Source organism: Diorhabda carinulata, chromosome 1, assembly GCF_026250575.1.
Source record: "Diorhabda carinulata isolate Delta chromosome 1, icDioCari1.1, whole genome shotgun sequence".
NCBI lineage: Eukaryota > Metazoa > Arthropoda > Insecta > Coleoptera > Chrysomelidae > Diorhabda > Diorhabda carinulata.
Genome location: NC_079460.1, coordinates 39,002,624 through 39,027,555, shown reverse-complemented (window position 1 = coordinate 39,027,555; position 24,932 = coordinate 39,002,624). Strand labels below are relative to the sequence as shown.

The 24,932-nt window shown below is 31.2% G+C and overlaps 1 protein-coding gene across 2 annotated transcripts; it reads left to right on the top strand.

Moving 5' to 3' along the window:
- Window positions 1-307: 307 nt before the first annotated feature.
- LOC130898714 (zinc finger protein OZF-like) lies at window positions 308-20,625 on the top strand. Of its 2 annotated transcripts, XM_057808198.1 has the most exons (5): window positions 336-544; window positions 669-1,197; window positions 1,292-1,699; window positions 1,828-2,094; window positions 20,467-20,625. In XM_057808198.1, the coding sequence occupies exons 1-4, from the start codon at window positions 419-421 to the stop codon at window positions 2,085-2,087; spliced, it is 1,323 nt and encodes a 440-aa protein (XP_057664181.1). In that variant the 5' UTR covers window positions 336-418; the 3' UTR covers window positions 2,088-2,094; window positions 20,467-20,625. The 2 variants fall into 2 exon arrangements, with proteins under 2 accessions (XP_057664173.1, XP_057664181.1); XM_057808190.1 differs by lacking the exon at window positions 20,467-20,625 and having other exon boundaries at window positions 308-544; window positions 1,828-5,833.
- Window positions 20,626-24,932: the final 4,307 nt, after the last annotated feature.

Here is a 24,932-nt window from a genome sequence, read left to right as displayed (position 1 = left end):
AGCTGTTACTGAGTATATATAACCAGCTATACAATTTTGTAATTTTGATTGCCTATACAACACATTCATTTTCTTATGAAATCAGTAACTAAGCATTTTTCCACGTTTTATTGTTTTATGTGAATTGGAATTTAATATTTTTTTCTGTCAGCTATTTTGGAATATAATTACTTCGGTAAAATAAATATTGACCTTTTAAAAAATGAAGGATTATAGAGTTATGATTATCAGTGTCTAAAATGCACACGACTTAGAATTTGATAACAATAATCTTAGAAATAGTATACTGAGACTGACACAAACAGAAGACTGAAATGTCAATACTGTCAATAAAAGTCAATTTTGTTGTGCTGTTTATCCTTATTTATTTAGATTATTTGAAAATAGAACTTTTAAAGGCTCACATTTTCTTATTTAAATGGACAACTTGAATATTTCATTTTCAGACTTTCCTTTTATTTGTCGTTTATGTTTATCGCGAGAAAATCTACAACATTTTGAGGAACCACTGAAAAATAAATTTAAACTTTTTATCGATATTCAGGTAAGTGAAAATGAGGAGATTCTAATAAACTGTGGATATTTTAGCAAAATTCATCCATAAATGAAAACACGTTGTTGGATACTTTACATGGTGATAACTATATCTGTATTGATTTCAATTTTAGGTTGACGAGTATAACAACTTACCTGAGAATATTTGTATAGCTTGTATAAAAATACTTCAAGAGACTGAAATATTTTTTTTGAGGGTGAAATTAGTTGACTCTCAATTGAAACTTATATCACAAGCCAAACATACACATAGCAGTAATGAAATATCAGACAATGAAGCTAATGATAATGATATATTCAAGGAAAGAGATGGCAATAATCAATTAAAAAATATCAAACAAGAACCAAATCAATTAACATGCCAGTATTGTAATACACCATTTGCCACCCATGACCTGTTCACAGATCACTTTAAGGATAATGAAACCTGCAAATTAAAAAAATATTTCTGTTCCTTTTGTGGAAAGCAATTCAGTTTCCAGTATAAAAGAAAAGCACATATAATGGCAGAACATTTTGAAGAATTACCATTTGAATGTAAGCTCTGTGGCAAGAAATTTAAATTTTCCCAGAATCTTTCTAGGCATGACCGATCAATTCATAAAGGATTGAAACCATATAGATGTGAAATCTGTGGAAGAGGTATTAATTTAATCTATTTCAGAGCAACTATGCTTACTACATAGTTGCTATGGAATTAAGAGAATATTTACCATACTTTTATTTATATTTATAGATTTTGCAAGACTTGAAAGAAAGAAATATCATTTGAAAATTCATTCATTTAAAAAACCAAATTGTGCCATATATTTTCCATGTAGGCATTGTGGAAAGGCATTCACTAGTCGCCGGGAATATAAAGAACACTTACAAGAACACAAAACAACTAACGAAAGTTTTGAAGACAGCTGTAATATTTGTCACAAGAAATTCTCTTCCAAATATGTGCTGCAAAGTCATATGGTTATACACAAAGGCAAGAAAGAGTTCTTGTGCACTATTTGTGGTAAAGATTTCTTGAAAAAATGTTATTTAGATATTCATTTGAAGATTCATTCTGGTGAAAAACCATATGAATGTAAAGAATGTGGGAAAAAATTTAGCCAACCTTCTTCATATAACAATCATTTAATAATACATACGGGTTAGTATATTCATATATATATTTTGGATGTTAAGTTAAATGAGAATCTAATTACTAATTACTTAAAATGAGTACGACTTCTTTTTGATAATTTATTCAGAGTAACTCAATGATTCTTTTTGTTTTAGGCGAACGTCTGCATAAATGTGAACAGTGTAATAAAACTTTTAAACAGAAACCACACCTCAAACGTCATGAAATGCTCCATTTAGGATTGAAACCATTCAAATGTACATATTGTAACAAAAGTTTTTCTCAGGCTAGCAATCTTAAATCTCACATAAGAATACATACAGGGGAAACACCTTATCATTGTATGATATGTTCCAGGGGATTTTACGATTCTGGAAGTATGAAGAAACATATAAAAGGGTTTCATAAAACATAATAAAAGTGTTAGTCATTTATTCATCATTTTTTTGTTAACTTTATATACAGATTCACATAATTATATCCATATAATAATATCTAATCCCTCCCAAAATATGAACTCCATACTCAAAATCATTTAGCAAGTATTTGAAAAAATAAGGTTTTTCAAATGGTTTTCTCTCCATTATTTGTCATTTGTAAAAACTATTTACTGTCAGCTCTAGCAATTAATCCATATAATTCTGGACCACGTTGTATATTTAGTATTCTATTTTACAAATACTCAAAGGACTTTATTTCTTTATTAAAATCTTTCTTCATTCGTGCCCATCACAGTTTTTTCTGAGTCACCTAATTTCTTTGGCACAAATTCTATATCTGGGCCTCATTGACACATTTTATTTGGCAATATTTAAAATTTCGTATCCTCCTATGACTATCTATTTTTTCTGTCGTGTCATAGAGGGTTGTATTTGTATTGTATGTATAATGTTTGACACTCTGTCTTCTGTAGCATTTGTGTTGTTGATAGTCCATGTGTGTATTTCCGTTATTGTTTATACAGCAAATTTATACACAGTCTACCAACAACTTGAACCATGAGATACTTGGGAAACAAGAGTTTATACAAAATTTCAAATATTATGTTAAGTGATTCTACAATTTTTTTTTAAATAAAAAGTGTAGTTAAGTGATGCATCATTTGAAAGGTAATTTGTTTATGTACACAAAAAATTTCAACTTTTTTTTACAATTTATTGAAAAACTTTGTAGATATTTTAGATTGAACTAGTTTGTTGAATATAAGTCATAACATCACCATTTGATATATGCACTTGTTGGAAAAATACGTATTGTACAGTTTATGTGGGTTATTTTTGAATGTTGCTAAATTGTTCACAAAATTGAAGCCGATTATCAATATCATCTTGATTCAAGTCATGTACCAATTTTATTTTATAAGGGTCGAATTTATGTGGTTTTCCAATTAGATGAACATAAGATGCTCATACACTGGATGCCCAAGGTCTGATAGATTGTCTGATAAACTATCGATAATGAACTTGTAAATGACCAAAGACTGCCACTTCATCTGTGTGATTTCAAACTTATTTGTTAGCTGCTTAATATATTGGCGATTTACAATTTTCTGGGTGTTTGGTAATAAAATTTCTTACCGCAACGTTAGCACACCCGATCGGCTTTTGGCTTTACTGAAGTCGTGTAATAAGGATTCGTATCAATTTTTGCAGCTAATATGCTTCGGTTCTGTCTGATATTGTTTCTTAATTTTTAATAATTTTCAACTTTTTTCTACGGAAGCTGTACTCAGAAGTATGGTCAAAATAATTCTAATAGTAATGTACGGAAATATGTATTCTAAACAATTTGTTATTTTGTATTGAATCATCTAATTGGTGCCTCTAAAGGAGATTGGTAGACTAGATAATAAAAGTTTTAGTTCTTCATAAAATGAGACTCAAAAATAAACATGGGGAAATTTCTAGTTCATAGCAAACTTTGATTTGAGTTTGAATAAGCGAAAGGCTACTGTGACTTTATAAAGCGTAATACTGGGAGATGTATTTTCTCAGTTTTAGGAAAAACTATTGTTATTACCAATAAGTCTTTATGTTAGTTCCTTTAAGTGCCAGACCGTGGACATTGTTGTGCGACTGTATATAACTACTGTTGAGAATATTGTACTATCCAATTAATAATGATAGATTTTCAATAGTTTGTTTTTTGGGACCGATCCCATAATCGTCAAGCATAAATCTTGCGAAGAAGTTAATCTTTACATTATATAGTTCTGTGCGAGAATAAATTGTATTTTGTGTTGCATAGTCGCTAGTGTAAAAATTGTGACAGCAACAAATTCCTATCAATGTGCTGAAAACTCTTGATATTTCAACTTCAAAAGCCACAACGTTTAACGAAAACTCTGTGCTGTAACTTACAGGGATATTTAAAGAAATACTAAAGTTATTGATATTAGTAACTTAATTAATTGTCCCAAAATTCCTTCTGTCCCAAATGTCTTCTGACACCGTACTGACTAATAACCTCACTTCTGACGTCATCATTAACTTTAAGGTCTATATATTTTTGCATAATCTCACACCAATTCTGGAATCATTTTGGGAACAAGAAAAAGTCATCAGACGATAAACCGGGTGAATGCAGGGGCAATGGGACATTAATTTGATGTTTTTCTTCTCCTCCTACAAATGTTCAGTTGTTTGACGTGCTTTATGCATTTAAAGTTGATAGTATTGCAGTCTACGATATCCTAAGGGGCGACTCTACCTGTTTGTAAGCCACATGCCGATCTTCTTTGATCACGTTGCGCACAGCATCGATGTTTCTCGGTATGACGACCCATTTTGGCTGACCTTTTCGACATTCATCACTGATAGACACACGACCATGACGAAATTCTGTTGACCAATTTTAAATAGTGCATGAAGCGATTCTCTGCATTGTTGTTGAGTAAGGCCTAATCGTGCAACGCAAGCCTTCCTGTGTGATTTCCTTTTTGCACAAACTTGCTTATTTAAACGTTTGTTTTCAACAACTTACTCATACATGTCATTAACGCCACCTATTGTTCGATTGTAAAAACTTAAAAGTCAATATTATATTATAAATAATTACGGTAATAATATTATATGTAATAATTTCGTTCTCTTTTTAAATGTTGAAGTTTTTTGAATGAGCGTCAAAAAAAAAACATTGTGTTGAACTTGTGTGAAAACATTTTCTCATACTCGCTCAAAATTTGTGAAACAAATAACTATTACTAACACACGAATGTTTTTTGTCCCCGAGAATCGGTACTAACCTTTGCTTCATTTTTACCGAATAAAAAGAAACTGCATCATACTATGAAAATCTCGAAATTTTCTTCAGTTTCATTTTTATGTTACTTGGAAATTATTTCTATTCACATTTTGTTTGCACGCGCGTAATGACAAATTTTGACAGACCTTACTTATTATACTAGTTAACAAAATTCAACTTTTTTTACCGCGGATTTTGTGGTTGATAACGTTCACTTATCACTTGTTTTTGTCAAATCTACTATTAATTTTTTGAATAGGTCGATTTGCGTTGTTTTTGATTATTATCCTTTAAGCGAGTATATTAATATCGATAACAGGCGTTTTTTACAGTGGTAAGGTTAGTACCTTGCATCATGTAGCTCAAAGAGACGTTGATTGCAGAAATTAAAAATAATTTTTGCTATATAATACGTAGAATGTTGAAAGATTTTAGAAAGTTATATCAGTATTGGCGAAAAATACCTATTTTGAGTATTTTGGGATGCTTTTGGATAAAAATGAGTTTTGGGCTTCCAATTGTGCTTGTGAATTGTGAGTGGAATACATAAGATTATGGAAATGTGGTAAAATGAGTACATTTGAATTAGGATCCCTGGCTATTTGGCGAGAATCACGAAATAATCTCCAAGACTGTTATTTTTGTAGCGTGAGCGTAAACGGTTTAAAAATTGAGGTAAATGGAAGTATCCAAGTACTAGTTATGTTCAACATCCAGTGCAACTCTCATCTGACTCTTAAGTGTTGAAAAATATATCTGAACCTTTAGAACAAGGCATTGAATGACCAAGCTATTTACAAAATGATGCTGATTTTGAAGGTATCAAATGAACCAAAATGCTTTTCTAAAAATGAGTTAGATGATCTTGTTAGAGATTTAAATCTTTCTAAACAAGCTTCAGAATTGTTAGCATCAAAACTGAAAGAAAAAAAAATGATTTCCTTAAATACTGAAATAAATTCATATCGTAAGAGAGATAAAGAATTACGGCGTTATTTTTCGGAAGAACACGATATTACCTTTTGTTCAGATATCAAAAACTTGTTAATACATGTGAGCTCGAAACAATACGAACCAAACGACCGGCATTTATTCATTGACAGATCAAAACGTAGCCTAAAATGTATTCTATTATATTATGGAAATAAATACGCTGGGGTACCTGTTGCCCACAGTATAAAGTTAACGGGAGATATTGTAACATTTCGATAGTCTTGAACAAAATAAAATACAATAAGTGGCAAATTTGTGTCGATTCAAAAATGGTAAAATTTTTCTGCCCTGTTTGATAGGTCTTTGGGACAGTAGAGCTAAACAAGAGTATTGGGTAAAAATAAACTGACCAATGAGAGAAAATATGGTGACTAGAAAGAATAATATAGTCCAGAATTCATTAGTAGCACCATTACATATAAATCTAGGCATTACGAAACAGTTTGTTAAATAATAGATAAAACGGGAACAACTTCTCTTAAATTTGCCAAAAATTTATTCAGCTCACTATGGAAAATATTAAAGCCGGTATTTTTGATGGCCCCCAAGTTGGAAAATTTACGAAATATACTCATTTTTTTAAATTCTATGACTGAGTTAGAACTAAAGGCATGTACAGCTGTTAGAATTTAAAAATATGGGGTGCAGTATGGACATGAAACTCCCTTCATAGTCACCTCGGCAGGTTTCCGGAAAATTGAGCAGATATGAGTGTTTGAACAGGACTTACACGCCATAGAAAAGCGCTACCAGGGTTTCTGGGATACGAATATGATGTCTGATGTTTGTCTTAGTAAATACATGTCTTTCAATTATATTTTTTGAAATAGTGCTATCTATACTTATCCTATGTAGACATCAACAAATCATATTATCTTCAAATTATTAGCAGAAGACAAAAATGTGTCATTTGATAATATGAAGGAAGGTAGCATATGCTTTATTTCAAATACATTAAATGTTATTAATTTTAAAAAATAAAGATATCAAAAGAAGCCCTGGCAACGAGTAATATTCATTGTCATTTTTCAAAATTAGTCTGAATGTGTAGATTGGATCTCTCCGCAGTACTCTAACGCATAATTTGCACAATAAAACGAAGAACTACACACAAAATATATTAAACCGAGGGTACAAGTATATCAGCAGTCCATGCAGATTGTGTTTTACAATTATAACATGCAAATGCATAATGTAGTTTTAGATAAAATATGAGATAGTGGCATACAGTTACTGAACGGATAAAGCGCGGTTTCTAAAACGTGCACGAATCACCCATTTAAACGAACATGATAATGTGCGACAGAAATGGCCGTTTTATTATAACTAAAATACCTGTTGGTTATGGTGGTTATGAAACGTACTAAATTCTAGGGTACATGCATATACCATAATGTTTTCATCATTCACTATTGTCAACTCCTGTGTACACTAGCAATTCCATTAAACTTTGATCACTCACCGGATATTAGATCAAATCTGAAATGTATAAAACTATAAAAACTGCTAGCGATTTTTATAAAAACGTTTTCCCATAATAATAAATTTTACACGATGTATCTATTTTTAATTTAGCAAAGATCGTACTAGAACTAACCACCGCTGGAGGATTTGGTTTCCCAACGACCTCGTACGAAAATGATGGATTTGATACTATTTGCCACATTAGAAAACACAAAAAAGTTTAATCGCGTGTAGAAATATTCCCGCACATTCGTAGAATGGTAATGAAAAATGTCAGTGCAACACCAGTATCTAAAAGAACTTATTTAGTCGAAATTACATAATCGATCAAATAAATAGTTTTTGGACGTTGTACGTGAAATTCAGCATTTCAAACTAAATTTGACGAAACCGGGTGTTAATTTTCGTTGGTATATGAAGATTTGCTGTACTTTAAGCTCATTTTGTGCGATATAAAAATTCACAAAAACGAGTGTAATACATCATAGTTAGTTGGAAAACAACGTACACAACTCGATACAAAGTAATTGTTTTACGCTCGTGTGTTGTTAAAGTTCGTGTCACTTTCTTATCTCGTTATGTAATATACTATTTTTAAATAGCATATTGAATGGTTTCAATAAAGAAATTTCGGAAAATTACTCTTAAATATCTGTGACATTCTCTTTGTCTTCTTTTTTTTTCCAAATTATACCCCCTGGGACTTTTTAATTAAACCACTTGTCGAAGAGATATTTGAATTAAGTTAGAATGTATCTACCTTCTAAAACAACTTTTGAACGATGATTGTATTGCTCTTAAAGGTGACTATGATTGAAATAAAATATATTATGACCAAAAATTGAATTTTCTTTGTTAGTATAGAAAAAAAAAAACGAACAACTTATTATGCATTAGAAACTATTTCATCTGTAACTTATTTCGAGTTTTGGTAATTGTAAACTTTCATGGTCACCTGGTTTTTTGCTCTAGAAAATCGAAAAATGGATGGATTTTAATGATCTTGGTCTCAAAATGTTCCATTTTACGGCGGATTTATAAAAAAGTTAGTAGAAATAGCTGGAATGAAAATTTCTCATAGTTTTACTGTTTTAAATCGTAAAAAAAAACGGTTTTGCAAAATAATCCTTTACAAAAAATTATGGTAATTATACACTTTCGCGGTCACCTGGTTTTTTGGTTAGGTTTGGTTAGGTTAGGTTAGGTTGGCTCTAGAAAATCGAAAAATGGATGGATTTTAATGATCTTGGTCTCAAAATGTTCCATTTTACGGCGGATTTATAAAAAAGTTAGTAGAAATAGCTGGAATGAAAATTTCTCATAGTTTTACTGTTTTAAATCGTAAAAAAAACGGTTTTGCAAAATAATCCTTTACAAAAAATTATGGTAATTATACACTTTCGCGGTCACCTGGTTTTTTGGTTAGGTTTGGTTAGGTTAGGTTAGGTTGGCTCTAGAAAATCGAAAAATGGATGGATTTTAATGATCTTGGTCTCAAAATGTTCCATTTTACGGCGGATTTATAAAAAAGTTAGTAGAAATAGCTGGAATGAAAATTTCTCATAGTTTTACTGTTTTAAATCGTAAAAAAAAACGGTTTTGCAAAATAATCCTTTACAAAAAATTATGGTAATTATACACTTTCGCGGTCACCTGGTTTTTTGGTTAGGTTTGGTTAGGTTAGGTTAGGTTGGCTCTAGAAAATCGAAAAACGGATGGATTTTAATGATCTTGGTCTCAAAATGTTCCATTTTACGGCGGATTTATAAAAAAGTTAGTAGAAATAGCTGGAATGAAAATTTCTCATAGTTTTACTGTTTTAAATCGTAAAAAAAACGGTTTTGCAAAATAATCCTTTACAAAAAATTATGGTAATTATACACTTTCGCGGTCACCTGGTTTTTTGGTTAGGTTAGGTTAGGTTAGGTTGGCTCTAGAAAATCGAAAAATGGATGGATTTTAATGATCTTGGTCTCAAAATGTTCCATTTTACGGCGGATTTATAAAAAAAAATTTTTCTACTATTTAAGGTTTAAAACTAAACTTAAAAACCGCAAATTCAGCCACTACCCCCGTGTTTTTCATAAATTCGTCGTAAAATGGAACATTTTGAGACCAAAATTATAAAATTTATCTATTTTTCGATTTTTAATGGTCCAAAAACTATTAACATTGAAGAATATAGTACGAAACTATTCACGAAAATTGATTGTTTTTCATCGATTTCATTTTAAGCTATAAAAACTGAAAAAATCATTCTTTTTGGATTTTTTTCTTTTTAAATTGTTTATTAATTTATGTAGAATACAAAAAAAATATAAGAACTTTATCTGATAATGAGATAATTTTTTGTAAAGGATTATTTTGCAAAACGTTTTTTATACGATTTAAAACAGTAAAACTATGAGAAATTTTCATTCCAGCTATTTCTACTAATTTTTTTATAAATCCGCCGTAAAATGGAACATTTTGAGACCAAGATCATTAAAATCCATCCATTTTTCGATTTTCTAGAGCCAAAAAACCAGGTGACCGTGAAAGTGTATAATTACCCGAGTTTTTATTATTACACTTACTCCGTTGAGTCAATTATTTTCACTGCGAATAATCGATATAAATTATAAATTCATCCTCTAACTAAATTGTTTCCTCGTTGTACATTTATCTAGGAATATTCAGCTTTAAGATACCTCGTAAATTGTGTTTCGGAAGGAGATTAAAACGCAAATAACTGAACAAACTTTGAATATCGAGGTATTTGCACTTAATCTTGTGGGTGGACAGTCCAATGTTCATAAATTACGTTTGGCAAAACGTATCGACTGCTAGAACTGTCGACGTGGAATGGGCGGGAATCGAACAAACGTTCATTTATTATTGCCTCTTGTCTGGGGATGTTTTATATAAAAAGATATACTGATTCGGGCAAATGATTTAATATACGGTGTACAGTTAAATATTTTTTGTTGTTTTTTGAAATGGAAACAAGTGCAATTAAAACGAAATTAATGATAATAAACTGTTGAAAATATCGGAAGGAGAGAGCAAGCACAAATACCAGATTACTTTCAAACAGACAAAGAATATCCAGAGGGCATAAGTTAATAATATAATAGTATAAATAAATCGATATCGAGACATTGATATGAAAGTGAGGAGTAAGATCTAGTCTGAAAGCTGGCACGAATTTTTATCCTTATTAAGTGTACAAACCTCGTGTCCCGTGTCAAAGAGTTGAGTATTCGCCAATATGCATAAACTTCACAAACAAATGCTTCCAAAATTGGCAAAATTTCATTACGCGAAGCAGTAAAATGCGCAACTCCTAGATCTGTTAAAGCTTATTGATAACATTTATTTTTTATCAATATTTTATACGGTCTTACCTTACCTTTTTGAAAAAATGTTGAATTATAATCGCATCCTCTTGATGGAAAAGCCAGGTAAAATCGTACATAAAGATGAGCCTAACTCTATGTGTAATTTTGTCATATTAATGTACCTTTTGGTTTCCAGTGCCATACTCCATAAAAACTTTGAGCTCATCGCGTCAAAGATGAATCTTATTTCCAAGTATCAATACGTTTGTATCTGAAGTTTTAACAAGAACTTCTTCGTGATTATTGCAAGTCATATCCTCATCAATAGTGATTTCACCAACATTATTTTCCACAAAATATGTGAATAACACGAATCATAGTTAAACTTCATTAGGGTATTACTAATAAATGTAAGATGGAAAGATACATTGGTCAAAATACCGCCAAATGTTACACGTATGTCGTGCATTATATACAGCAAAAAAACATCAAAGATTTTTGGTGCATGGGTGCATTTGTGTTATTTTGCAAAGCATTTGACAATTGCAGATTTAGCGGTTTGATACAAAACTTCTATCTAAATGCCACATTGACATCGGAAGAGGAGTTACTCGCACCTATACATAATTTGTCAGATTACCTGGCAGGTATAAATTCCCACCAAATGAAGAATCTTCCGTGTTGTGACATAATAGAAAGCTATACGACAAGTTTTCAGCTTACCTCAAATATCTATCTAAAAATTCGTGCCAGCTCTCCACTAATCTACAATATAATGAAATACCAAGTGAGAATGGGACATCGAAATAAAGATAAGGAAATAATAAAAAAAATGAAGGTGAAACAACTTGCAAAATAAAGAGGGATAGATGAAAAATAGAGTTCGAAGAATAACAACGTAGAAACCCATAATGTAAAAGAATGAATTATCAAATTGGGATGGTGCTTATGTTAAAATTAAAAAACATACTAGTTAAAGTAGATGAAACATAATAAGTAATTGCTACTATAATAATCCTTTCGCCATATTTTTTGAAACCCTCTATATTTAAAAGCGTGAATAAATATATGTATTATCCAATATTTAACTTTTTTACCATAGAATCCGATTTAATGATAAAACTTTTTATTTATTTCAAATCTGACGTTAATTTGAAACAACTATTATTATCAATATTTACTCCAATTATGATAGGATCAAAGCAGCATTCTACACGTTGTGATATACTAAGTTATCTTCGTGAAGGTGAAGTTTTGCCTCGTGCATGATACGCTTTAAGCATACTCGAGTTCCAAAGTCCTTTTTAATCTGAAGCATCAATTGGTTGTTGTGATTTAATTCCATCAAAGGGTTCGTTCATGGTTACCGAGTCCTTCGCAACTGATACAAATAGTCATTAAAGTCCTGTTACGATCCTGTCAAGAAGTTGTAATAACAATATAAGTTGTTCTGAAGTTTCGAGATCTTTTACGAACTCTCGTCTGATGGATTATTAAAAGTTTTCATATTTTCTTACTGTTTGTTCATAACAGACTACTTATACTTACTTTAAAGCTCGTCCGACCAGGGTGGAGCGAAAAAAAATTAACTTGAAAGAACTAAGAAATTTATTCGAGATAAATCAACGATATACGCTCATTTATTGTGTATAAACAAAAAGACAAACTACAAATTGGCTTGCTTAATTACACTTTCCGTTACTTTTTACCTTCAATAGGTATAATACACGCAAATAAGTGGATCATCATGACTTTTAAAATTAGAACGAGGACCATCAAAAAATAATTCGATTGTCAAAGAAAGAAGACAAAATTATAAAGAAACCACAAAAGAAAAGATCAAAAGAGCGGTTTCTTATTGGGAACGTGGCAAGGAAACACCGAAGTGGACTAACTTTAATATATATATATATATATATATATATATATATATATATATATGTATATAAATGTATAACAATAATAAAATTTTACTTACAATAATTAATTAAGATTTCCAGTGATTTTTGATATTATTAATGTTTGTAAAAATTTTTAAACTCATGGAATTCAAAATTTACTATTCAAATCGAAAATTTTGATTAATTGAAATATTGATTCTGGTTACTATAAGAATTTTCATTAATTTTTGATTGGTTAGATTATGAATGACGTTGCATTTTTATAGGTTAGATACGGATAAGTTGTAGTGAATGATGTTCAATATTGATTGGTAAATTTATGGATAACATTAAATTTCAATAGGTTAGGTCGTTATGAATGTAATTGAATATTCATAGGCTAGAATATAAATGACAATAAATTTTATAGGTTAGGTCGTTATAAGTAAAGTAGGAATTTATTTGTTAGGTGAGGTTTGTTGGTTGGTAATGGCGTTGAATTTTTATAGAATTACACTAAGATTATTTAAATCAGTTTTCTTATTAATGCATTGATCATTTTGGGCAATATATGTTGTTCCTAAAAATAAACGTTTTTTGTAGTTCTTTTCAGTTGTCAAAACATGGGCAGGTTCATAATCCATATTGTGTCCTTCATGATAGATAATCAGGATATAATCTGCTATCACTATTGTGAGAAGTTATCCGATTGATCAGTGACCTTTTCGACTGACCAATGTACTTTTTGTCACAATTTAAACAAGGTATTTCATATACTATGTTAGATTGAATATCAAGTATTTGACTGTATGCTATTTAATATCGTGTTGTTTAAAGATTCAGAAAGTTTAGGAGTAACTGATTTTATATATGGTAAAGGTGTATAAGATTATGGAATAGAAATGTTAGAAATGACGTTTAAAAATGATGATTCATTGTTCATGTCAATGTCACATGAATTATACAAAACTCGTTTCAAAAAATATGGAGGATGTGAGTTTTAATAAAAAATTATCAATTTCATTATATGGAAGGGATGAAATTGTACCATTTACATACTTTTTAATGAAGAATAATTTGAAGGGTAAAACAGATATTACAAAGTCCAAGATATATTCCATTACATAATCTGCTAACTAATCTGATATCATTATTAAGAACTGAATAATGATCCAGCTCTAAAAACTAAAAAAAATAATTGTATCAAATTAATAAAAAATACATGAAAAAGGGACAAAAAGAACAGTCGAAACGTCTTCCATATTATCTTTCAATCTTCCATATATATATGATATGGTATTAGTAAGGAGAGGTTAAACAGAATGCAATAATTTTCACTTCATCAGCAGCACTTACATTCTGTAAAAGTTTTACTAACTCACGAATGTACTTATTTCATTGGAGTTTTAACTTTCTGCAAACTAATTTCTGTTAGTTCGTTAGTAAAACGAGAAAACTGATCTAATTAACGGGTATTCAGAAAAATATCAAATCGGATATTTAGAAAAGTTTTGCTTCGACTCGAGAAAAGCAATTAGTTTACTTACTTGTTTCCTTGTGATGTAAAAATAAATTGGAAAAGTATTTGCAATAAAAAGATCGATAAAATACCTTGATAACCCTAGCATCAGATACATTTTTATATAAATCAGAAAATGGTTTCTGCTAAATTATGAATAACATATAAAATCTTTCTTATAATACTATAGTGTTCAATAAAAAGTACTACCAGTCGGTCAATGTTACAAAAAAATATTTTTCATTCGTAATTAATTGTATTTGTTGAAACCCAGCAACCTACCAACCTACGTGTATAAACTTTGCAATTCCTACTGTAATCTTTAATAATTCGACAACATGTGGCTAATACCGCGACGAATATTGGATTACATCCCTTTAGTTACCCACAATTCTTTTAATAGAAGGGTTGGCTGTTTTGTATTCCAAGTCATGCAAACGAAAAATAACTGAATGAACTTTTCATTGTTTTTGTTCATAATAGCGTTTATGGAAACTTGAAAACGTATTACTATATGCCATCGAATTATCATTTGAGTATCCAATTATCTGAAAGCTAAACAAAATGCAAATAAGTGAAACGTGGATATGAACGACCTTTCATAACGATCCCAAACAGTTTCAAAAGACTCACTTCACCTCACATAACCCAATAATTGTGTAGATAAACTTTGGGTGAATATTCAGTAGTGGCAAATTAGCCAATCTCTTGATTTTTCGATTGCAGTCGCGTAGTGGAACATTGGCGCACGTAATGAGGTGCCATATTACTATAATATTGAGACACGCAGTACTTTCTAGATCCTATTTGCAGGGTAAATAGCTCTCCATCATTCTATTTTATCGCTGATTATTCTTCATGCGGTCCCGTCCTTGGTCTTTTGTTTTCATTGTTCAGGTTCTCATTTACTTTTTTTAACCATTTTAATCTGGATTTTCTTCTTCTTATACCTCCCGAATCCCGAATTGTAGTCATACTATGCTTTTTTGTTTTCTTCTACTCTCTACAAATGGTACCTAGCCATTTCATTCTTTGTGTTTTTATTCTTCTTACTCATACGCTGTCCGTAATATTATCGTTATTATACTTCTTCCCGCTATTCTTCTCATCATTGTAATCAATTCTGCTCCATATATTTGTATTAGTCTTTCTATAATATTTCGCGCCTCTGCGTATTCGACCTTCGCTTCTTCTTAAATCTCTTTTTTCACATTTCTCATGTGCTCTACCTATAATATTGCATTTAGTGAGTCACCTTGTCTCACCAATTTATTAATTGTAAATTTTTGAGTTCTGCTTTGCTGGACAGAGCACCAGCTCTAATTTATTCATAGTCATTGCAATCAGACTCCTTAATTTCTCTTTTCCCCTAAAGCCTTCGCTATATTTTTCTTAATAACTGAATTAAACGCTTTTTGGAAATCTACAAACAAAATTTCTTGATAAATCTGGTTTCACGTGTTTATTTCACACAGAAAAGGACCCTTAAACCACCCTGCTTAGTGAGAGACTATTTTACGCTCCAGCGTTTCTATATATCTGATTGTCCCTCAAAAAATATCCTGCGGATACAATTGAATCGAATCTAGCAAAAATTAGGAAAATAGATGGTTGTGTTAAATACGTAATATGTTAAGTTAAAACCACGAGCACCTTTCCTAATGCCACAAAGCAGTCTATTGAATGAATAGTTGACAATTTAAAGGGTATAATATTGTAAGTGAATGAGAATTATCTGAAAATAGGAATATATTCTTAATATATTATTCTTTGAGATTTTCACTCATTCTAACTATATTTAAATCATACCCATCCAACCTCTAGAATTCCTCATTGTTATTTTATAATTAAGCCTTAGAACAACGTAGCTTTCAGTGAAGGCAACCCGATAGCACTTCAAGTGGGTTAATATTGAAATTATCCATTTAATGAGAGATTCAGTATTGATTAAACCATTACAAATTTCATTTTGAACTACGTAGTTGAAAATAGCTAATTGAAAGCAGGGTTGCAATTTTCGAAGCATCCGAATTGGGTGTGTGTGTGTGTGTGTGTGTGTGTGTGTGTGTGTACGTGTGTGCGCGTGTGTGTACGTGTGTGCGCGTATGCGTGTGTGTGTGTGTACGTGTGTGTGGTGTTTGTGGTGTGTGCGCGTGTGTGTGCGTGTATGTGGGTGGGCGTGCGTGTGTTTTGGGTACTGAAGAGCTTACTAAACTTTGCGTTCACACCATTAACAGAATATGATGTATGATTATGTAATAAACAAAGTGAACTTTGGAAAATTATTTATGAGACACCCGCTCTAAAATGTGCTACCGAATACGAAGTGCGATGTTCCTAATTGTTATTTTTTTACCCTGTATTGAAAGAGAAACATATTGGATATTTATAAAAGCAATGCGCTGATATATTTTAATGATTTGAATAAAACAAAGAATTACTATGAAATCCTTTCATCAAAATCTTGTTCGTAGACGTTCCTTTTAATGGTCAAAAATCGAAGTTTAAGCAACAATACAAAAGTGCTTTGTCCAATCATCCCTTTCAATACTTATTCCATGCTCTTTTGTCTTGTTTTTTGTATAAGGAATAAAAAAAGTATATAAGAAACAATTTCGAATGTTACTGCCGTTAAATTGGAGTTGGAATTCGTATTGTTCATACAAAGTGACATTTCCCGTAGACAACAAAGACAGATGACTGATACGTAAAAAAAAACAAATATTATTATAGTCTTGAAATATGTCAGTCGATGACAACGGTGGAATCGATGAACAGTTTTTTATTTTTATTGTGAATTAAAAGCAGTCGTAAATTATAAGGAAACGTTTTTCAACATATTTGTGGTAGGCGAAAGGCCATTAATCCTAGAAGCTTCATAATCACCGATTTTGACTAATATTTTGTGTGAAATTTCGTAGTTAGAAAAACATTAGTCCATCAATGTTTTTCAATTGGAAAAGTTCGATATACATTGTAATGGTGTAGTTAGGGGTGACATTTCAATACCAAAATTGTATTATTCCGCCTGTTCGAAAACTACTACGTATACCAGCTTTTCGATTATTGCTTAGCAACATATCTATAGGATGCTGAGTCATATCCCGCAAACCACAAAATATGATATTAAATGAAAAGCACTCGTTTTACCAAAAATTTGTGAAAGAAATATTGATACTGTTCTAGTTTTTTGCTATTCCATTTGCAACACGCCAACGTACTTTGAACCTTATTTTCTTATACTGCTGTGCAGTTACTTCTATGTACTCATTTTTAACACGCTTATATGAGCTTCACCTTTATGTGGATTTGTTTGTTGGTTTTTGAGTTTGTTTGTTTGTTTGTAACTCTCCCTTGGACGAAGGATAAGGGGCTTATTTAATCTAAATTTTGTTCGACACAGTATTCGAACCTCCGATCTCCGTGTTGGAAACTAAGCACTTCGACAACCTTATCTACATTACATCGTTACGGCTCGATACAAGTTTCGACGAGATGTAGATATATAAGCAGCGAAACCATTATACGAGGGTAGTATCAGTTGAATATAAAAACAAGCTTTTAAAGCACTAGTTTCAAGTTGAAAACTAATGTTAAAGTAATCTTAAAACAATACTAAATGAAGAATACTAGTATTATTGTGAAAATCGCGTGGGAAGCATTGTATAAAATTGAACAAATATATACAGAAATATATACAGAAAATTGAAATACTAATGAAATACTAGTGATTTTGAAATGAAACATTTAATTCAAAAAATGCAAATACGCTGAAAATTTCTTAAAGTTTATTATGTTTATATATGATTATTTATCGGCAGTAATGATTTACGTTATAGTCAGACAATTTCTGACAGTTTTTGACTGCTCTGCGAACAAAGCTGTTGTTTATTTTGTCACCATTTCAATTATTAATTACACCGATTGTTGTTATTCGGTTTCTAAATGTAAATGCAGCAAATGTATGCATAAATAGTGTAGGCTTTTTGATAAAGGAAACAGAAATGATAAAAATGTTCTGGTTGGCCTGTGTGTGTGTGAATGAATACTTCATTCACTATTGACGAGTTCCAGCAGAAACTTCCACATGTTTTTAGATTATCACACGATGAAAATTTTCTCCTACTCCATTATAAAACGGTTAATATTTAAAAAGTGAAGCTTCATAATTTTTATTAGTTTTCATATTATTCTGATATTGTTTAACCACTATTGATTCACCCAACTATTCTATATTGCAGATAATTTTTGATCGTGGTTGTTTGTAAACGTTCATATCGGCCATAATACCAATAAAATTTTATTAAATATTAAAAGTAAACGAGACATAATCCCTGCAATACTGCTTTTATCTGATGAGCTAAATATAGTTTAAATAACTCGACATAAATTCTAAGACGTATTAGATTACGTTTTCTCGACATAAAGGGATCGATACCTTTGTACAAGTGTATTAAGAAGACGATATTTAATAGTGCATCAAAATTGTTAATTAGAAACTGTTAAAAAAATGGACGATGCGGGTATTATAGCGACCGTTATAATTTACGTTATATGTAGTTTTTTATATAACGTTTATAATTTGGTGGTTAATTATTTTACCCTGAAAACGATTCCCTGTAGGAAAGAAGATAGGAAGTACCTACTACATATTAAATTGCTTGAGTAGTGCTACGACTCTCATGTTTTTCCAACCAAATTTTGAAGCTGATTTGGCCGCTTTAAAAAAGGTACTAAATCAGACTAAACAAAACAATTCGAGCTGCTCACAATAACGTAAATGGAAAAATTGGTAATGAAGATATATATGAAGATTTCGAAAATTATTACTCCGATTCCTTCCGTTAAAATAATAAACTTTTCAAAATTTTACTTTATAGAAATGAATTTGAATTTGATCCAAAATATTGTATCCGAAGCTTGTTCTAATTAATTTTTAAGCACAGTCACTAAAGTACCGTTATCATGAACGTAGAGCTTCTAAAAGTGAAAAAGTACCTCAAATGAACTGCAAATTTAGTTAGCCAGTGAAACAGAAATACGCGGTGAATTCATTTTGATTAAAAACCTCCTGTTACTAAGAAAATGCACTACACGTTTGACAAAATCAACGAAAGACATTTTTTTCGACGATCGAAGTTATCCTCATATCGATTTCATGCTTTGTGGAAAAATACATTAAATATATAGAGTTCTATACTCGACCGCTTTATAGATGTATTTATTGAAGTTTAATCAATATTAACTATGAATTTGATGGAATTAGTTGATTGGAGAAATTTATTAAATGCAATAGAAATGCTCTAGTTCTTAGAAATATACAAAGCTGTATAAAAGTTGATCATAGGTGCATCGTATTAGGAATAACGAATATTCCCTTAAGATATGACCACAAACATCAAGAAGAATATGCTTGGAATATTGGATATGCTAGCCCTATTCGGCGTTGTTTATAGGGTCGAACATTACATTTAGGTTTATCAATTTCTTATGGAGACAATAGTTTAGGAGGGTATGAACCCCTAAACTTCTAAAACGTTTTGATGCGTTACAGTTTAATTACTATTGTGACACGCAATTTTTATTTCTGTCTGGACAAGAAATAAGTGCAACAGAGCCCCTTCCAATTCAGGGTCCAGATCGGAAATATATTTCCTAGTTTTTTCATCGAAAGGCACTGGAACTGACTCTCGTAAATATATATCTGATTCAACTAGTGTGGTAAGTCATTTGTTAGAATTACAAGGAATTCAAGGAATTTGTACCGTTCAAATTATCTGTAATAGAGACAAGTCCACTAAATTATTATTCATAATGGCTACCCAATCTTTGAATTTGAAAGTACATTGGTCATCTAGTTTATTCATTTGAAAAATCGTTCGATTTACCATTGAACAATATTCAGTAGGTCAAATGTACAGCACTAATTCACGAACAAAATGCCAGTAGTCGGAATGTCTTCGACCTGTATGCGTGCGTTTTGGTGATTTATGCCGTTGCTATTGAAGGTAGCTTTATAGGTAAACAAACACAATGTGATTAATGAAATTAATATTTCTATTGCTTTCCGTTAAGAAACAAACACAAAATCTTATTCTTGTTTGATAATCTTCATCTAGTAATTCTTGGATGGTTGGGACGAAGCTGTTGTTCCTCAAATCAGGATTGTCTTTTAGTAACATCTAAATGTCTTCATCATTTCATTCATTTCAAGACAACTACTATTACCATTGAGTTGAGGTTGAAAATTACCCTTTTCCAGTAAACGACGATCAATGGTGTGTCTGGTGTCCATTTGGGATATTTATCGCTTTCATTTTGTCTTACACCTGTGATTACCAGAAAATCAGATATTTATCTAAAATTTTATTTTAGCCTCATCAACTTTACCTAGAATTAAATATACATTTGCGATGTCCGCAAACGTGTAAACTATTGTAACCATTATACGAGGAGGTACCCAAAAGTAAGCGGAATATCATTGCCATGGGTGGAGTTTTTGTTGTACTGATTTCTGCCGCTAGGGGTTAAGATTGTTTTGTACATATTGGTAAATATATAGCTTTTAAAAAATAATTCCGGTTATTTTTGGTACCCTGTATATCCGTAGTAATTATAGTTGTATGAATAGCCAACTAAAGAATTTCCAAATGATAAGAACTGCTAGAAGGCGAAAAATTCAAAATTATATCATATTTTCGGTATCACATACTAATTTAATTATAATATATAGAAAAAAGGGGGATGTTAGGGGTTAAAAACCTTCTAAAATTCATACGGGATGAACAGATTTCATGGTTTTGTTTATCCTTGTAGATCCTTATAAGATAAGAAAGTCATGTATCCATTTTACTTAAAAATTTTTAGATATTTGATAAAATATCAATAAACCATTTTAATTTTGTCTTTTCTAATTGGCTTCCAAGGTATTTTATGTCCAATCGAGTTATCTTTAATGCAATTCATGATTTATCTGTTCGCTTAATCCTGTATAAAGGGTTCAAAGATTTGATTTCTGACAAATATTCCGTGTTCATTTTCAGATACATTTTGATATAGAGCTGTATATAAATATGAAATATATTAAATAGTTAGATATGAAAATATGGCAGTTCAGGTGAGGAGAAACATTTTTCAAAGTAACCTTGAATGCTGATATTGTTATGTAGTTGAACTTCCACTACCTGTGAAGCAAATTGTTTACATTGTACAGAATCACATTATAAATTCTAAATACCTGCTAAACTTAATTACAACTTCAATTCTCGTTTAACTACTAAGGTATTAAAACAGACGAAACTTCCTAAAAGTTTTATCCGAACAAAGGATAAAAGGGACTCTCATTTTTCGCATTAATTCTTAACAATTCGACAATACCGTCAACATGACGATGGTAATTGGGTTAGATAGATTGAATTACCAGTAATTACCACGTTTAAATTTAAATTTGTACCGTCAACGAAACAACTGTGCATCGAGCCAGAAGAGAAACGGATAAAGCATAATTTTCGCTCATTAAACAACGCGAATCAACAACTTTGGTCGAAACACAATGAGTAAAATGTAAACCCGACATTTCTGGCTACCTCTTCAATATTGATTAGTGCTGTAAATCCTCGACCGCACTGCATAAACTTAACACGCACAGGGAGGTGTTTCATTCGTCTGTAACTAATTGTATTTGTTATCTATTTCAGTAACAAAATTGAACTGAATTCAGACAAGAATCAATTTACGGCAGGAATAGTTCTGCTACCAATCAAAAGCCCATAAACTAAAAATTTTAATTGCTTAAATTCTTGTTGACAGATTAATAGGGGTTTTCTACCTGGGCTAATACAAGTTTTCCGGATTTTATTGATCTTTTATAACCATAAACTGTACAGAACAGCCCTGTATATGTTAAGAGATCCGTATCATGAGATCTGTAGGTATCTGTTTGCCAATACGAGTTAGAAATTTTGTTTTTATGTGATTATGCAAAATTTGGAAGGGTCGAAAAATCGGTCCTCTAACAGTTTAACAAAATACATCAACATTAAATCGTTTTAAATAATTTACAGAAAAATATTTATGTAAAAGTGTTGATGACGCAGTTGATGACGATTTACAGAGTTATTAAAGAAGAGAAATGTGGCGAATTTTAAACAGCATCAAAATCTCCAGGAAAACCAAAATTTCAAATAGAAAATAATTTGGGAGAAACACGGTTCAAAATGATAACGCCCTGAGCTGACTTGAAGCAAGTTGTCACTCGACACTTCTAGAAAAATTGCCCACAATCAAGTGGCAAAAAAAATAACAGAATTGTTCCATCTCGGTTATGTGAGAGAAGAACTGTATTGTTTGTATTCCTTTCATAAAGAGAAATTTAAAAAAATGATTAGATTCCAAAAAAAAATAATTCTTTTGAAACGAGTGATGTTGTATTTGGAGGCTGAAAACTGCAGAAAGGCAATTCATCATACTATTAAAGAAGAAGAGAAAAAGACAATGTTACTGATGAAATAATTAAGCGATTCATTGTGAATATTGGTTGCAACAGCTCATCTTCTATTTCTGATTCCGATTTGGATTTGTAAAAGTCGCTCTACTGATAATAGTGCGTTTTATATAAAGATAATTCTTCATGAACGTAAAGTTGTAGCTCGAACCCTTATACTGTTACAACCAGTATGACAATGTTCTTCATAACTCATGGAAAAAGTAAACATTGTAGAAAAATTTGCATTGTATTTGCATATCTCCAACTGTTTGGGAGTTATAAGCATATTAATTGGGTGAAAATATAAGTATACATCCGAACTAGTCATTATACAAATATTATTTCATAACTAATAGAGACTATTAGAACAGGTGAAACAATCCAACTTGGTATATCTCGAATTTCGAGTAATTGCAGGAAAGTAGAACATTTCTTGTATAACTGAATTTTAATTGAAATCATATTGGATTCGAAACGTATAGCTGATGTCGGCAACGAACTCGATGCAATTCCTTGTCCGTGCCTTAATTACGCAAAGCGACATCCATTTGGTCGTGCAACCAGACAAACGATGCCACTTTGAATAGAAATAATTTGAATTATTGCTGACGATACATCTGGCGATGTTGGTATCGCAAACCATTGATAAATAATACAGAACATTATGAATGAAGTCAAAGTATAGAAAAATGGAAATTATCTGTATAATTAATTTTGCATTACTCTACTCAAAACAAATTAATTGCTGTCGTTACAGCATTACCAATATCGGTGTAGTGTATTGCATTATATACAGTATTCTTTCTAGTTGAACCTTGTACTGCTCGCGATGTCTTTTAATTAGTGCTACATCGAAGAAGTTTGCAGATTACATCTATATTAGGTTCGTTCTAACCCATCAAAAAGCCGTCCTTGCTATGGTGACGATTCTGCGCAATAGAGAATACGTGTTCCAACCGGGCGATTACCGTTATACGAACGATTCTGTTTTGCGCTCCAATCGACTTAGGTATCGTTTGTGAATCATTTCCGGGACGTTTTTTTCAAAACTTGGTTCATAGCAAGTACTGTTATAAGAATCATGCATAGGAGGAGACTGCGCAGAAAATATCTACAAACCATTCCAAGAACGGTCTCTACTTGTAGGTTGGAACAAACTTATTATAAACTTTGCGAGAAAATATATCAAAATATATTGATTTATTCAACGATTAAACTTCCCTCAGTTTCGCTGTATTGTATACAAATTCGGAAACGTTTTAAAACGGAAAATCCATTTCTTTTGGAAGATCATTGACGAAATATCTCAGCTATTGTTCGACGATTATTTCATATACTACATACCCAGCTTCTTCTATAAAAGCAAAAAGCGAAGTTAATGGACTTAAAATGTTTATTTCTGTCTATCCAAGTAATAGGTGTATTAGGTCCTCTTCCAATTCAGGGTCCAGATCGAAAATATATTCCCTAATTTCGTTATCGACATGCGCTGAAACTGTATCCCCAAATTTACCCCTTTAAAGTACTGTGTTTAGTCATTTTGTTTGAACTGCAAGTAATTTGTAGAAAATAGATTCAAATATATTGATTGATATTTCAGATGAACTTCCCATTGTTAAAAATTTGAAAAAACCTTTATTAGGTTTGTAATTAATTGGAACGTATACTTCGCCTATCTAAACATGACCGGCAAACTGGAGTAATGTAAATATACCTGCGTTTTAGCTTTTACCTATTGGTCTGGATTGATTTTCTGTACCGTATCTATAGAAATATAAATTCTACGCATAGAGAGATATTCACTGGTAAATTAGTCAAACGAACTGAATATATAAATGAAACGGGAAATCAATATCAAATACATAAAAGCTGAATATAATGCTCATGATTATCTACGATGCAGTTACACGTCATTGGAGTTCAACTGTATTTGGTTTGGTCGGCTCTCTATGATGTTCATGGATTTGAACGTGTTTGTTGTTTTCTCTGTTTATGTTATATTTGTTAAAATCTGATACTGGTATATAAATAAATACGTTTTATATTTTTTGTTGACATTGTTTTTCTTTTTTGTATTTCAATTGAGTTTTGATTTTCGGTTTTGATAATCTAGCGAGCGAGGTTTACTAAAATTCTTACTTCAACAATTAATGTCTACGTTTCCTTTTCTTTTGTAATTCATAAAGCGATTCACGCACATTAATTACAAAATAATGGTCTCTATCTACAACGATCTACTATCGTTAAAAATTTTTTTTTTCCAAATTTGGACATTGTTTTCAGTGAAACAATCCACATTCGGCGAAGGAAAGTACTGGCAGATCCTTTATGTAAACTTATACAGAATATAATGGCC